The sequence below is a fragment of the Hylobates moloch genome, unplaced genomic scaffold, assembly GCF_009828535.3.
Source record: "Hylobates moloch isolate HMO894 unplaced genomic scaffold, HMol_V3 SCAFFOLD_13, whole genome shotgun sequence".
NCBI lineage: Eukaryota > Metazoa > Chordata > Mammalia > Primates > Hylobatidae > Hylobates > Hylobates moloch.
The window spans coordinates 51,302,750-51,315,361 of NW_026652288.1; the positions used below are offsets into that span (position 1 = coordinate 51,302,750).

The 12,612-nt window shown below is 51.5% G+C and overlaps 1 protein-coding gene across 3 annotated transcripts; it reads right to left on the reverse strand.

Moving 5' to 3' along the window:
- Positions 1–50: 50 nt before the first annotated feature.
- On the reverse strand, positions 51–8,612 carry AMHR2 (anti-Mullerian hormone receptor type 2). Of its 3 annotated transcripts, none has more exons than XM_032173605.2 (11): positions 8,484–8,612; positions 7,997–8,179; positions 7,567–7,758; positions 7,225–7,302; positions 6,894–7,012; positions 6,548–6,778; positions 3,186–3,300; positions 2,565–2,737; positions 2,212–2,359; positions 1,908–2,040; positions 51–546 (listed from the first exon to the last, which is right to left on the reverse strand). In XM_032173605.2, the coding sequence occupies exons 1-11, from the start codon at positions 8,530–8,532 to the stop codon at positions 531–533; spliced, it is 1,437 nt and encodes a 478-aa protein (XP_032029496.1). In that variant the 5' UTR covers positions 8,533–8,612; the 3' UTR covers positions 51–530. The 3 variants fall into 3 exon arrangements, with proteins under 3 accessions (XP_032029496.1, XP_032029494.1, XP_032029495.1); XM_032173603.2 differs by having other exon boundaries at positions 1,908–2,044; XM_032173604.2 differs by lacking the exons at positions 1,908–2,040; positions 2,212–2,359.
- Between the last annotated feature and the right edge of the window lie 4,000 nt (positions 8,613–12,612).

Genomic DNA, 12,612 nt, shown 5'->3' on the forward strand with positions numbered 1-12,612 from the left:
AGAGACAAGAGGGTCCCTGGATTACAGGAATAGAGGAAGGCCCAAGGATATGCATCAGGAAAGCTGACTTTATTCTGTTTCCTGTGCGCACCTACCCCAAGTCACTGGTCAGAACTGCTGTGGACTGGATGCCCGCAGAAGAATCCAAGGATTCGGCAGGTGGGAAAGGCAGAGATGAGGCAGACAAGACAGCTATACGATTGCCATATTTATGTTGGCATGTACATTGATGACACATAAACTGCATATTTACACAGGAGAAAGGGCACAGGCAGGCTGAGGATTCCTGGAACAAGGGCCTTGCTGAACACTGAAGTGGCAGGCACTCCGCTGAGGCCTACAGGGGAGGATAGTAGGGGCAGGAACTGAAGTACAATCTTCTGGGCAGAGAGGTGGGCAGCCACGTGGACAGCTCTCTGGAAAGGGGTGGCTCTCCTGAGGATGGTCCAGGGCAGCCAGGCGCTGCTGTACACACTCAGCCGTCAGCCGTGCTTCTGGGTCTGCATCCCAACAGTCTTCTAGGAGCTCCCTCAGCCCATCAGGGTCCTGGGGGGAATGACAGGGAGGGAGGGTTGACCCTAGGATCTTGAGTGGGCCCCAGGGTTAAAAGCCATCTTCAGGCCTGGCGCGGTGGCTCATGCTTGTAATCCCAGCACTTTGGGAGGCCGAGGCGGGCGGATCACGAGGTCAGGAGATCGAGACCACAGTGAAACCCCGTCTCTACTAAAAAATACAAAAAAGAAATTAGCCAGGCATGGTGGCGGGCGCCTGTAGTCCCAGCTACTCGGAGAGGCTGAGGCAGGAGAATGGCGTGAAACCCGGGAGGCGGAGCTTGCAGTGAGCCGAGATCGCGCCACTGCACTCCAGCCTGGGTGAGAGAGCGAGACTCCGTCTCAAAAAAAAAAAAAAAAGCCATCTTCAGTGTCCATCACTCTCCTGCTTTCAACATCCACTTCCGATCTTTCCTGGAGCCTCCCTCCTCTCCCTCTTGCGAATTCCAGCCCTCTGAGTCTTGCTCACTATGAAACAGGCTCTCTGGGGGCCTTCTGTACAGCCCACCATTTCCTCTGAGGAGCTAATGTAGGTTGACAGCTTAATATGCTAATGGGAAATTACTCTCTTTCCTCTCAGAGAGCCAGAGTCTTCTGCAAGTAATGCCCAGTTTCTGTTAGCTAACCTAAGTCTTGTGCCGTGGAAATTTCAGATCAGGTAGCAGAAGGGACATTCTGTTAAAAAAGTATTTGTGCAAAGCCCTGAACTTTCACTGTGACGCCACTGCTTTCACCCTTTATACACAGAACTGCCTTTTATTGGGTCACAGCAGAAACATCATCAATGTATGACAGAATAGTGACTTACTGAATTGAGTTTTGGGCTTTACTGTATTAGGAGAGCAGATGGGGCAGAGCTCAGGGCAAGAGCAAAGCCAAGGAGGCCGGGCGCGGTGGCTCACACCTGTAATCCCAGCTCTCAGGGAGGCAAGAGGCGGAAGGATAGATTGAGCCCAGGAGTTCGAGACCTGCCTGGGCAATATAGCGAGACCCCATTCTCCCGAAAAAGAAAAAGAAAAAAAAAAAAAAAAAAGACAAAGCCAAGGAGGGCTTCCTGGAGAAGGGGACTGAGGAACAGAGCTAACTGATGGTAGAGAGGACAGACAGGCTGGGCAAGGCTGAGCAGGAGGAAGGTGTGTGTCTCAGGTAGATGGAATCGACTGTGTGAGACTTAGGGTGGAAGAGGATGAACTGAGGGGGAGAGGAGGCTTGCCCAGTTCCAGCTGAGCATGAACCAAGGAGTGATGGGAGATGAGAGGAGATAGGAGTAGACAGACACCCTGGCAGAGACGTCCTTGAAGCCCATGCCCAGCCCCCACTCTCCAGGTTCCCAGCCCAACAGCCCAGGCCTCTTACTGTGGCAAAACAGCGCCAGGTGGATGGGATGTAGGGACGCTTCCTCTCCTGCACTGCCAAGGCCCATAGCTCATCAGAGGTAGGGGTATTGCCCAGTTCTGCCTCATAGGCCAGTTGGAAGGGTGGTGGACTGCTGTCTGGAGGAAGGTAGAGAGGCTGGGTGTCAGTTAGTCCTAGGGGTGCCTAACATGTAGAAAGGGCAAGACAGGGAAGAGCAGAGTTTTCTCAGGCCAGGTCAGGTTGGGGTGAACCTAGAATGGGTCGGGGGGAGCCCAGGAGAGGGGACTGTACCACCCATCCTTACCAGGCCTCAAATCTGGGCAGCGGCTCAGTATCTCCCACAGGAGCAGAGCCAAAGAGTAAATATCAGCTCGTCGGAGGGCCATGCCCCAATCCTGTAGGTCCAGAGTCTTGTCCAAGAGCTCTGGTGCCATGTACCTCTGGGTGCCAGCCTGGAGAGCAAGGCACGAAGGGCCAAGAATCATCTCTGTGGCAACCCCCATTGCAGCAATGGTGCATGCAATATTCCCCCAACTACAGACTCAGCAATGTCCCAGATGCTATAGGTATTGCTACAACTGTTGACACACAACGGCTGCATTGCCATCAGCAGCACCAACATCATCCTGGGCCTCACCAGTTATCCAGAGAACTCACTTCCATGATGGCAGCTGGGCCTTGTGGTTGAGTAGGGGTCCAGGCAGGGGGCTGAGTGAGGCCAGGGAGCACCAAGGCAAGGCCCAGGTCTCCAATGGCACACGATCCATCTTCCCGAATGAGCACATTCTGGCTGCTCAGATCTCGGTGGGCAATACCTGGTTTATATTGGCCTGTGGGGGAATCCAAGGTTGAAGGAACATGGATTTTCTTCCTCCTTCTTTTTTTTTTTTTTTTTCTGAGTCGGTGTCTCACTCTGTCGCCCAGGCTGGAGTGCAGTGTCGCAATCTCGGCTCACTGCAACCTCCGCCTCCTGGGTTCAAGCGATTCTCCTGCCTCAGCCTCCTGAGTAACTGGGACTACAGGCACATGCCACCATGCTCGGCTAATATTTTGTATTTTTAATAGAGATGGGGTTTCACCGTGTTAGCCAGGATGGCCCCGATCTCCTGACCTCGTGATCCGCCCACCTCGGCCTCCCAAAGTGCTGGGATTATAGGCGTGAGCCACCGTGCTGGGCTCTTCCTCCCTCTTTTGACCCAATCCTTCCCCTCCAAACTAAGGCAGAATCAGAAACATAGCACTGTGGCTCCCTTGACTTCCTATGCCCAGCTCACCCACCATTCTGCCAGCGCTCCTCATGGAGAAATGCCAGGCCCTGGGCCAGGGACAGTGCCATCCGCAGGGAACTTCTCCAGTCACTGGTGTGCTGGGTCAAGTAGTGGCACAGGGAGCCCTGGGTAAAAGCAGAGAGAAAAGGATGGTACACAAAGCTGGAAACGGCTGATCCATCCCATGGAGCAGAGATCAATTGACAGTCTTCTCCCTGCATCTCCCCAGCAGACAGACACACTGACGGATGCTGGCCAAGACAACAGGTAGAAGGAGTAAGACTGTGCATCAATTGACATGAAAAATAGTAACTCTAGATCAAGGGTACTGGGCACTTACTGTGGTCCAGGCCCAGTGGATGTGGCCTCCTGTAATCCTTGTGACAACCCTAGGAGGTAGGTGCTCCTGTCACACCCCCATTTAACAGATGAAGAACTTTTCCTTAGAGAACTAAGGAAACTCTCTCGAAGTCAGTCGGTGAGGCAGGAGTGGAGCTTGAATCCAAGCAGTCTGACTCAGGATCACTTACTAATAACCACCACCTTATATTGACTCAGAAGACATGGGGCAAAGACAGTAACAGAGGAGGCAGGGCAAGCTAGTCAGGGGCATCATTCATGAGCCACCTTGTCTGAGGTGTCAGGCATGTGTACACATAGACGGGCAGAGCCAGTAGATAACAGAGTAGCAGGTGGAGGGCAAGTGGGAATTGGAGGGAAGGGAGCAATAGAACCCCTCATTCAACAAGTGTCATCGAGCACCTTCAGTTTCCACGAACTGTGTTCAGGCACCAAGATGGCTCAGGGAAGGTAAGAGATAAATGCCGGGCGCGGTGGCTCACGCTTGTAATCCCAGCACTTTGGGAGGCCGAGGCGGGCGGATCACGAGGTCAGGAGATCGAGACCACAGTGAAACCCCGTCTCTACTAAAAAATACAAAAAAAATTAGCCGGGCGTAGTGGCGGGCGCCTGTAGTCCCAGCTACTCAGAGAGGCTGAGGCAGGAGAATGGCGTGAACCGGGGAGGCGGAGCTTGCAGTGAGCCGAGATTGCGCCACTGCACTCCAGCCTGGGCGACAGAGCGAGACTCCGTCTCAAAAAAAAAAAAAAAAGAGATAAAGAATGCAGTAAACCCCAAGATGGGAAAATTAACCGAGTGCCAAGGGGCATAAAGCAAGAATGACTAACTCTGCCTGGAGAAGTCAGATAAATTAAACAAACAAAAAAACAGTGATTTTTGAGCTGGGCCAGGAGGTATGTGGTCAAAGAGGGGACTTTCCATCATTCAAGATTTCGGAAGTGCAGAAGCTAAAAAAGTTCAGGGAAGAGCCACTGCATTTGGGCACTGAAACAGGTGGTGGAGGTTGAACTACTTACAGTAGGGCAAAGTGAGTTGTGGGGAGCTCTTCCACATGGACAGAGACACACACAGTCCTGATGGAGGGGTAAACAGGAGGCAATAGACACAATGATGAGGAGCCAGCTCTAGAGTCACATAGATTCTGGGCAAATGACTTTCCTTTTCTGAGCCCCATGTGGATAATCATTCCTACCTCATAATGTGTTTGTGAAGGGTAAATTTGGAAATGTGTTTAAAGTGTGTAGCATGGCCGGGCGGGGTGGCTCACCCCTGTAATTCCAGCACTTTGGGAGGCCGAGGCAGGCGGATCACTTGAGGTCAGGAGTTTGAGACCAGCCTGGCCAACATGGTGAAATCCTGTCTCTACTGAAAATACAAAAATTAGCCAGGAGTAGTGGTGGCACGCCTTAATCCCAGCTACTCAGGTGGCTGAGGCAGAATTGCTTGAAACCAGGAGGTAGAGTCTGCAGTGAGCCGAGATTGTGCTACTGCACTCTAGCCTGGGCAACAGAATGAGACTCTGTCTAAAAAAAAAAAAGTGGGTAGTGTAATGCCTAGCAGGAAGCAGATGGGAAATGATACAAAAGCTTAAAAAGTCCCAAATCTTTAACAGGCCCACAGGGCCTGGTGTGGCTGGCCTCTGCCTACCTTTTCCTCTTCTTGTTGCTCATTGCTCTCCCCCTCAAGTCACATCTTATTATTCTTATAGTTCAGTGGCCCTCTCTTCTAGCACTTAGCACACTTGACATTTGACACTTGTGTTTACTTGATCCATTTCTGTCTCCCCTGCTAGTCTATAAAATCTGTAAAAGAGGGACTGTGTGTTTTTTGTGGCCTCTAGCATAGTGCCTGACATATAGTTTATAATTATTTGTTGAATGAATACGAATGAGTTCGGAGGGCTGTGGCTGAAGGTATTTCTTTAACAATTTTTTTTTTTTGGCTGGGCACGGTGGCTCACACCTGTAATCCCAGCACTTTGGGGGGCTAAGAGGGGTGGATCACTTGAGGTCAGGAGTTCGAAACCAGCCTGGCCAACATGGTGAAACCCCATCTCTACTAAAAATGCAAAAATTAGCCAGGCGTGGTGGCAGGCATCTGTAATCCCAGCTACCGGGGAGGCTGAGGGAGGAGAATCGCTTGAACCCGGGATGCTGAGGTTGCAGTGAGCCAAGCTTGTGCCACTGCACTCCAGCCTGGGCAACAGAGCAAGACTCCATCCTCCCATCAAAATAAAATAAAATAAAATAAAAATATATAAACATGTATTGTTTATGTAATAAAAAAGTTAAATAAAAATTATTATTTTGAGATAGGGTCTTACCCTGTCACCTAGGCTGGAGTGCAGTGGCACAATCTTGGCTCACTGCCAGCTTTGACCTCCCCAGGCTCAGGTGCTCCTTCCACTTCAGCCTCCCAAGTAGCTGAGACCACAGGCACGTGCCATCACACCCGGCCAATTTTTTGTTTTTTGTAGAGGTGGGGTTTCACGGTGTTGCCCAGGCTGTTCTTGAATTCCTGGGTTCAAGCAATCCTCCCACCTTGGCCTCCCAAAGTGCTGGGATTACAGGCATGTGCCACCGTGCCCAGCCTGTTACTATTTTTTGAGATGGTCTCGCTCTGTCTCCCAGGCTGGAGTGCAGTGGGATGCTCACGGCTCACTGCAGCCTCAACCACCTAGGCTCAAGCGATCTTTCCACCTCAGCCTCCTGAGCAGCTGGGACTACAGGTGTGCACTGCCATGCTGAGCTAATTTTTGTAATTTTGCAGTGATGGAGTTTCCTCATGTTGCCTAGGCTGGTCTTGAGCTCCTGGGCTTAAGCGATCCACCCACCTTGGCCTCCCAAAGTCCTGGGATTACAGGTGTGGGCCACCTCACCTGGCCATTTTTAATGTCTTAGAAAAGAGAAAATTCGACAGCAGAAGCAATCAACAGGGCCAAGCTACCATGTAGCCCCCACCTCTATACATACACACAGGCACACACACACATATACACTCCTTGGTGCTCACCTTGGGATGCAGTTCCAGTACCAGCAGGGGCCCAGAGAGCAGGGGGCCAGGGCCCCCCCGGCTGGCGGTGATAAATCGGACAATGTGGTCGTGCTGTAGGCCTGGAAGTTCGTACAATGCTCTCTCAGCTTGGAACTGAGCCACAGACCTTGGTGGGAAGGCCTTGATGGCAACCAGTTTTCCTTGCAGCTGCCCGGCCCAAACCACTGCATGACCTCCTTCCCGGATTACCTGGTAGGGACACTGTGCTGAGTGTGGGCCTCTGAGCTATAACAGGGCCAGGCTTCCTCCCCAGCACAACCTCCAGGAGTGCCCAGAGGAGCCCTTCTCTCCCTCCCTAGGGCACCTGGGAGAAACACAGCTCGGGCAGCTCCTGCAGCTCCACACTCCAATCCCTGCCTGAGTCTGGCCTTGGCTCTGGCACTGGCTCACCTCGCACTCTGTAGTTCTTTCGCTGTAGCAGGGCTGGAACAAACAAGAGCCTTAGGGTCAGGGTGCACATGCATAGGGACCGGAAAAGGGACTTTGTGGAAAGGGAGCTTTGTGAGAGGTCATGGGAGTCCGGGAATCAGGCTATAGAGATCCCAAGACCATGAGGTCAGGGGTGCCTGGAGAGGGGTCAGAGCTTTGGGGGCAATGTCTTGGGGTCACAAGGGAGGGATGGGGTGGATTAGTACCCAAGATGATGCTGCCCAGCAGCAGCAGGAGGAGGAGGAACAGCCCCAGCAGCACCAGTGCCATCCAGATGGACTCACCTGGACACCAAGGCAAGAATGCAGGCTGGCGAGCACTGACCCAAACCTGCTGTCTGCTCTTCCCCTCCTGAGAGCTTGCTTCTCAACCCACCCCCACCTTGGTCACAAGACCCCTTATCTCCCAGTCACCAGGGCAACCAACTTCCCAAGGCCAGGAGGAGGAAAGTGTGGGGCGGGAGTAGGGTGAGAACCGGCCCTGGTTCCACCTCTTATCCTAACCTGGGCCCCAGCCCCCATCAGGCTTCAGTACCCTTGGGTGGCTACCTGGGGCAGCCTGGGGACCCTGGGAGCCAGGAGTCCCAGGGCTCCCTGGAAGAGGCAGATGGCTGTAATTGGCATTGCAGAAGTCAGTGCCACAGGAGCAGGTGAAGAGAGTGGAGCCAGGGCTGGGGTGGGCTCGGGGACTTGGGTCACAGTGGAGGGACTCACAGCCTGGCTCATCACTGTCTCGGCATCCTGATGGGGTGGGATTAGGGGAAGAGGAGAGAAAGGGGGCGCAAGGGAGAAAGCACAATGGGGTGTGGAAACAGAGGATAAATCCCTTCTCTATCAGAGGCATCCCTTCCATCTCTCATGGGCTTTTCTTTCCCACCACATGTTCTATTTCTCCCCTTCCCCCTTGGTTGCCACCCACACCCCAGGATGTGTCTGTCTCCCACCCTAGCTATCACCTGCCATATACTTTGCCATTCACCTTGCATTTCCACCTGTGCCCGGTCTTGGGTCAGGTTCCAGATCCCAAAGCAGCAGCGGCTGTAGAGGCAGCGGATAGCTCTGGGGAGCTCTGTGCCTGTATCTAGCAGCTCTCCCAGTGTCTTTGTGCTTCCCCGCACTCTGGGGGCCTCAAAGAACACACAGGTTCGCCTGTTTGGGGGTGCTGAGGCCCAGGGTGGGGAAAGGAAAGGATTCAAGATGGGAGTGAATGCACAGGCAAAAAACTGGCCAAAAGAATAGACAAAACATGTTTCACATCCCAGCGTCAGTATGGTAAAGCCACAGGAGGAAGCAGGGTCAGCAGAGGCCTGGAACCTGAGCCCTGCCATGGGGACACAGGGCTCTATCCTTCAGCCTTACTCACCCAGCCCACTCACCACTCTTCCAAAGGGGTGGCTCTTGCTTCAAGCGCCCCTTTCCCTTGCTGGATGGATGGAGAGACCCTTCCCCTCCCTGTAGACACTTACCTTCCACAGCTGTGGGAAGTAATGCCCAAAGCCCCAAAGACCCTAGCATCTTGCTGGAGGATGGCAGCAGCAGAAGGAGGAGAGCATGAGCCAGCACAGCTGCCCCTGGCCAAATCTTTCTCCAGATACAGGGCATCCTGGGGCTTCTGATCCCTCAGTCCCCAACTCCGCCCCCCTCATCCTATCCCAGCCTCTGTGGGGGAGAAGGCTGCTGTGGGGGAGAGGGTGGGTGTGGGGAAAGCAGGGAAAGAAAGGGAGGAGCAGAGAACCAATCTCATATCCTCTTCTCTTCTGCAACCTCCTCTTTGCTCTGCATAGTGGGAGGAGGGGACCTTGGAGGCCCAGCTGAGAACCCAGTGATGCCTAATTTCAAATCTTTGCCCTTTTCTGACCTTGGAAGAAGATGCTGGACTCTGTTGACTCTTCTCAGGAGGAAACCAATGTGAGGTCAAATGCTTAGAGCCATTCAGCTCTGCCCAAGATCCTTTCTAGCCTAAGATCCCTTTATATTCAGGGTTCATATCTGCAGCTGCTTGGGCAGAGGAAGGCCTCACAGCCCATATTAGAGGTTATCTTGTTTTCCAACTTAAGAATCAGAAAGTATATAAAACTTACCTGAATTTTTAAAAAACACATTGAAAACAGTAACAATGGTAAATTTTGCTATGTGGATTTTTTTTTTTTTTTTTTTTTTTTGAGACGGAGTCTCACTCTTCTCCCCCAGGCTGGAGTGCAATGGCACGATCTCAGCTCACTGCAACCTCTGCCTCCTGGGTTCAAGTGATTCTCCTGCCTCAGCCTCCCGAGTAGCTGGGATTACAGGCGCCTGCCACCACACCCGGCTAATTTTTGTATTTTTAGTAGAGATGGGGTTTCACCATGTCAGCCAGGCTACTCTCGAACTCCTTACCTCAGGTGATTTGCCCGCCTCGGCCTCCCAAAGTGCTGGGATTATAGGCGTGAGCCACCGTGCCTGGCCGTGGATTTTACTTAAAAAAAAAAAAACATTGGTTCACAGGCTGAACAAATAACCATTATTAAGAAGGTAACAAATTTCTTATCAAGCACCTACTATGTGCTGGGGCGCAACTAGGGCTATGCATTTTACAATCATCTCATCTAATTCTCCCCTGAAATATTTATTATTATTATTTTATTTATTCATTTTTTGAGACAGAGTCTCGCTCTGTTGCCAGGCTGGAGTGCAGCCGTGCCATCTTGGCTCACTACAACCTCCGACTCCCTGGTTCAAGCGATTCTCCTGCCTCAGCCTCTCGAGTAGCTGGGATTACAGGCACACGCCACCATGCCCAGCTAATTTTTGTATTTTTAGTAGAGACAGGGTTTCACCATGTTGGCCAGGGTAGTCTCGATCTCGTGACCTCGTGATCTGCCCGCGTTGGCCTCCCAAAGTGCTGGGATTACAGGTGTGAGCCACTGCTCCTGGCCTATTATTTTTATTATTTCCACTTTATAGGTAAGAAAATTGAGCTACGTAAGTCATTCAGCTAGGAAATAGCAGAGCTGGAATTTGAACTTAGGCAGGTCTGACTCCAAAGTCCAGGTTCTATTCTTTTTTTAATTATTATTTTTGTACTTTTAGTAGAGACGGGGTTTCACCATGTTGGCCAGGATGGGGTCGATCCTTTTTTTTTTTTTTTTTGAGACGGAGTCTCGCTCTGTCGCCCAGGCTGGAGTGCAGTGGTGCAATCTCGGCTCACTGCAAGCTCCGCCTCCCGAGTTCACGCCATTCTCCTGCCTCAGCCTCCCGAGCAGCTGGGACTACAGGCAGCCACCACCACGCCCTGCTAATTTTTTGTATTTTTAGTAGAGACGGGGTTTCACCGTGTTAGCCAGGATGGTCTTGATCACCTGACCTCGTAATCCGCCCGCCTTGGCCTACCAAAGTGCTGAGATTACAGGCATGAGTCACCGCGCCCAGCTGATGGGTTCGATCTCTTAACCTTGTGATCCCTCTGCCTCCGCCTCCCAAAGTGCTGGGATTGCAGGCGTGAGCCACCGCACCTGGCCGGCTCTATTCTTTGTATTACACCATACTGCCTGGAAGACGTACAAAATTCAACAATGAAAAAACAATTACCACCTAATACTATACTTGGACATTTGAATTTAAATTGTTGAGAAAATATGCATCATTACCTGCCAACAGGCCACCAACTAAAAAGGGAGGGTACAGTTCAAACTATCACCACCAGAGGTCAGCAGAGGAGAAATTCCCTGCTGCGGTGAGAGGGCAGAAAGTACCTCCTATGATGACTAATACATATAGTACACCTCTTACATTTACTAAGCTGCAGGGACTATAAAATGTGAAGGGCGGGCACAGGATGTGGAGAGTTTCAGCATGGAGGTGGGAGGAGAGGGCTATGGCTTGTTCTGCAGTAGAGACAGAGGAGTCCAACTCCACCAGACTCTTTCCCAGAATAAGAAAAAACAGAAATAGGTAATCACTTCCACCCCTGTGAGCCACTGGCTCCTTGAGAATTCGAGTCAGAGGGGACTTGTTCTCTGTTTCCCTAGCTTTCTGTCCCCCTGGTGGCTGCCTGGAAACCCTTTCTTGGAATGATCTGGCTTAGACCAGGGATGACAGTCTGAGTACCAACATTTTTTTTTTTTTTTTTGAGACGGAGTCTCGCTCTGTCACCCAGGCTGGAGTGCAGTGGCGCGATCTCGGCTCACTGCAACCTCTGCCTACCGGGTTCAAGCGATTCTCCTGCCTCAGCCTCCTGAGTAGCTGGGACTACAGGCGCATACCACCGCGCCCGGCTAATTTTTGTATTTTTATAGAGACGGGGTTTCGCCATTTGGCCAGGCTGGTCTCAAACTCCTGACCTCAGGTAATCCGCCCGCCTCGGCCTCCCAAAGTGCTGGGATTACAGACGGGAGCCACTGCGCCCAGCTTGAGTACTGACTTTTTGATTCTGGGGTCTTTCTTCTGGGAAACCTGCATGAAAGGAAGAGATAGTAAAAGTTCCAGTATTGTGAAACAGCAGTGAGAGGAATGGCCAGGGCTAGAGATAGACGCCCATCCTTCTTTGGACCCTTCCAGGAGTCTGCAGGGCCTTGCCAGTGAGGTGGAATGTTGTGCTTCCAGCTACTTTCCTTCACTAGCTCCCAGATCAGATAAGTCTGGGGTGGTGTGTGTGGTGGGGGGTGAGGGGAGATTTGAAGGTGAAATAGCTTCTTGTGTCTGGAATGTCTCAGGAGACTATCTCCTCCAGAGTGGGAGCAGGGTAAGGATCAGGCAGAAAGGCAGTCTCCACACCCAAAGCTTCGGATAACTAATTCTTTCCAAGATAGAAACATTCCAGTCAGGTTTATGGGAACTAGACCTGCTCTGGGCTGTTAGGTTTTAGAGTTAAGATGGTGATAGAGGCTGGGTGCTGTGGTTCATGTCTGTAATCCCAGTACTTCGGGAGGCCAGGAGCCCCCCTGGGCAACATAGCGAGACCCCCATTTATATTACTGAAAAAAAAAAAGAAAGCATTTCCTTTTTTTTTTTGAGACAGAGTCTCACTCTGTCATTTCAGGCGGGTGTAAAGTGGTGCAATCTCCGCTCACTGCAACCTCCGCCTCCTGGGTTCAAGCAATTCTCCTGCCTCAGCTTCCCAAGTAGCTAGGATTACAGATGCCTGCCACCATGCCTGGCTAATTTTTTGTATTTTTAGTAGAGATGGGGTTTCACCACGTTGGCCAGGCTGGTTTCAAACTCCTGATCTCAGGTGATCCACCGCCTAGGCCTTCCGAAGTGCTGGATTACAGGCGTGAGCCACTGCGCCGGGCCAAAAAAAATGTATTTCATTAGGTGCTGGGCCTACAAAGATAGAGATGTAATTACTGCCCTCTTGGAACTCAATAGTGTAGAAATGCAGGCGGATATTGACAAGCAACCAGAAAACTGTGTTTCCTACCAGGGGCATGAGCAAAAAACTATACAAATAGACCAAGTAAGTTAATTCTGCCTAGGGCATAGAAGAAAGGTACCCAGAGAGTTTCACAGAGAAGGGGATATTTAAATAGTCCCAAAGGTAAACACAATGGTAAGAGGAGAACAGTTGTTCTAAGCAAAGGGAATGGCAAGAGTAAAGGCACAGAGATGTAAACACAA

Excerpts from the sequence above, each read along its gene's own strand:
- AMHR2 (XM_032173603.2), bottom strand. The coding sequence starts at position 8,532 with ATGCTAGGGTCTTTGGGGCTTTGGGCATTACTTCCCACAGCTGTGGAA. Across the intron at positions 8,180-8,483 it reads ACTTCCCACAGCTGTGGAAG|CACCCCCAAACAGGCGAACC; the intron begins GTAAGTGTCTAC and ends CCTGGGCCTCAG. Across the intron at positions 7,759-7,996 it reads GGCACAGGTGGAAATGCAAG|GATGCCGAGACAGTGATGAG; the intron begins GTGAATGGCAAA and ends CCACCCCATCAG.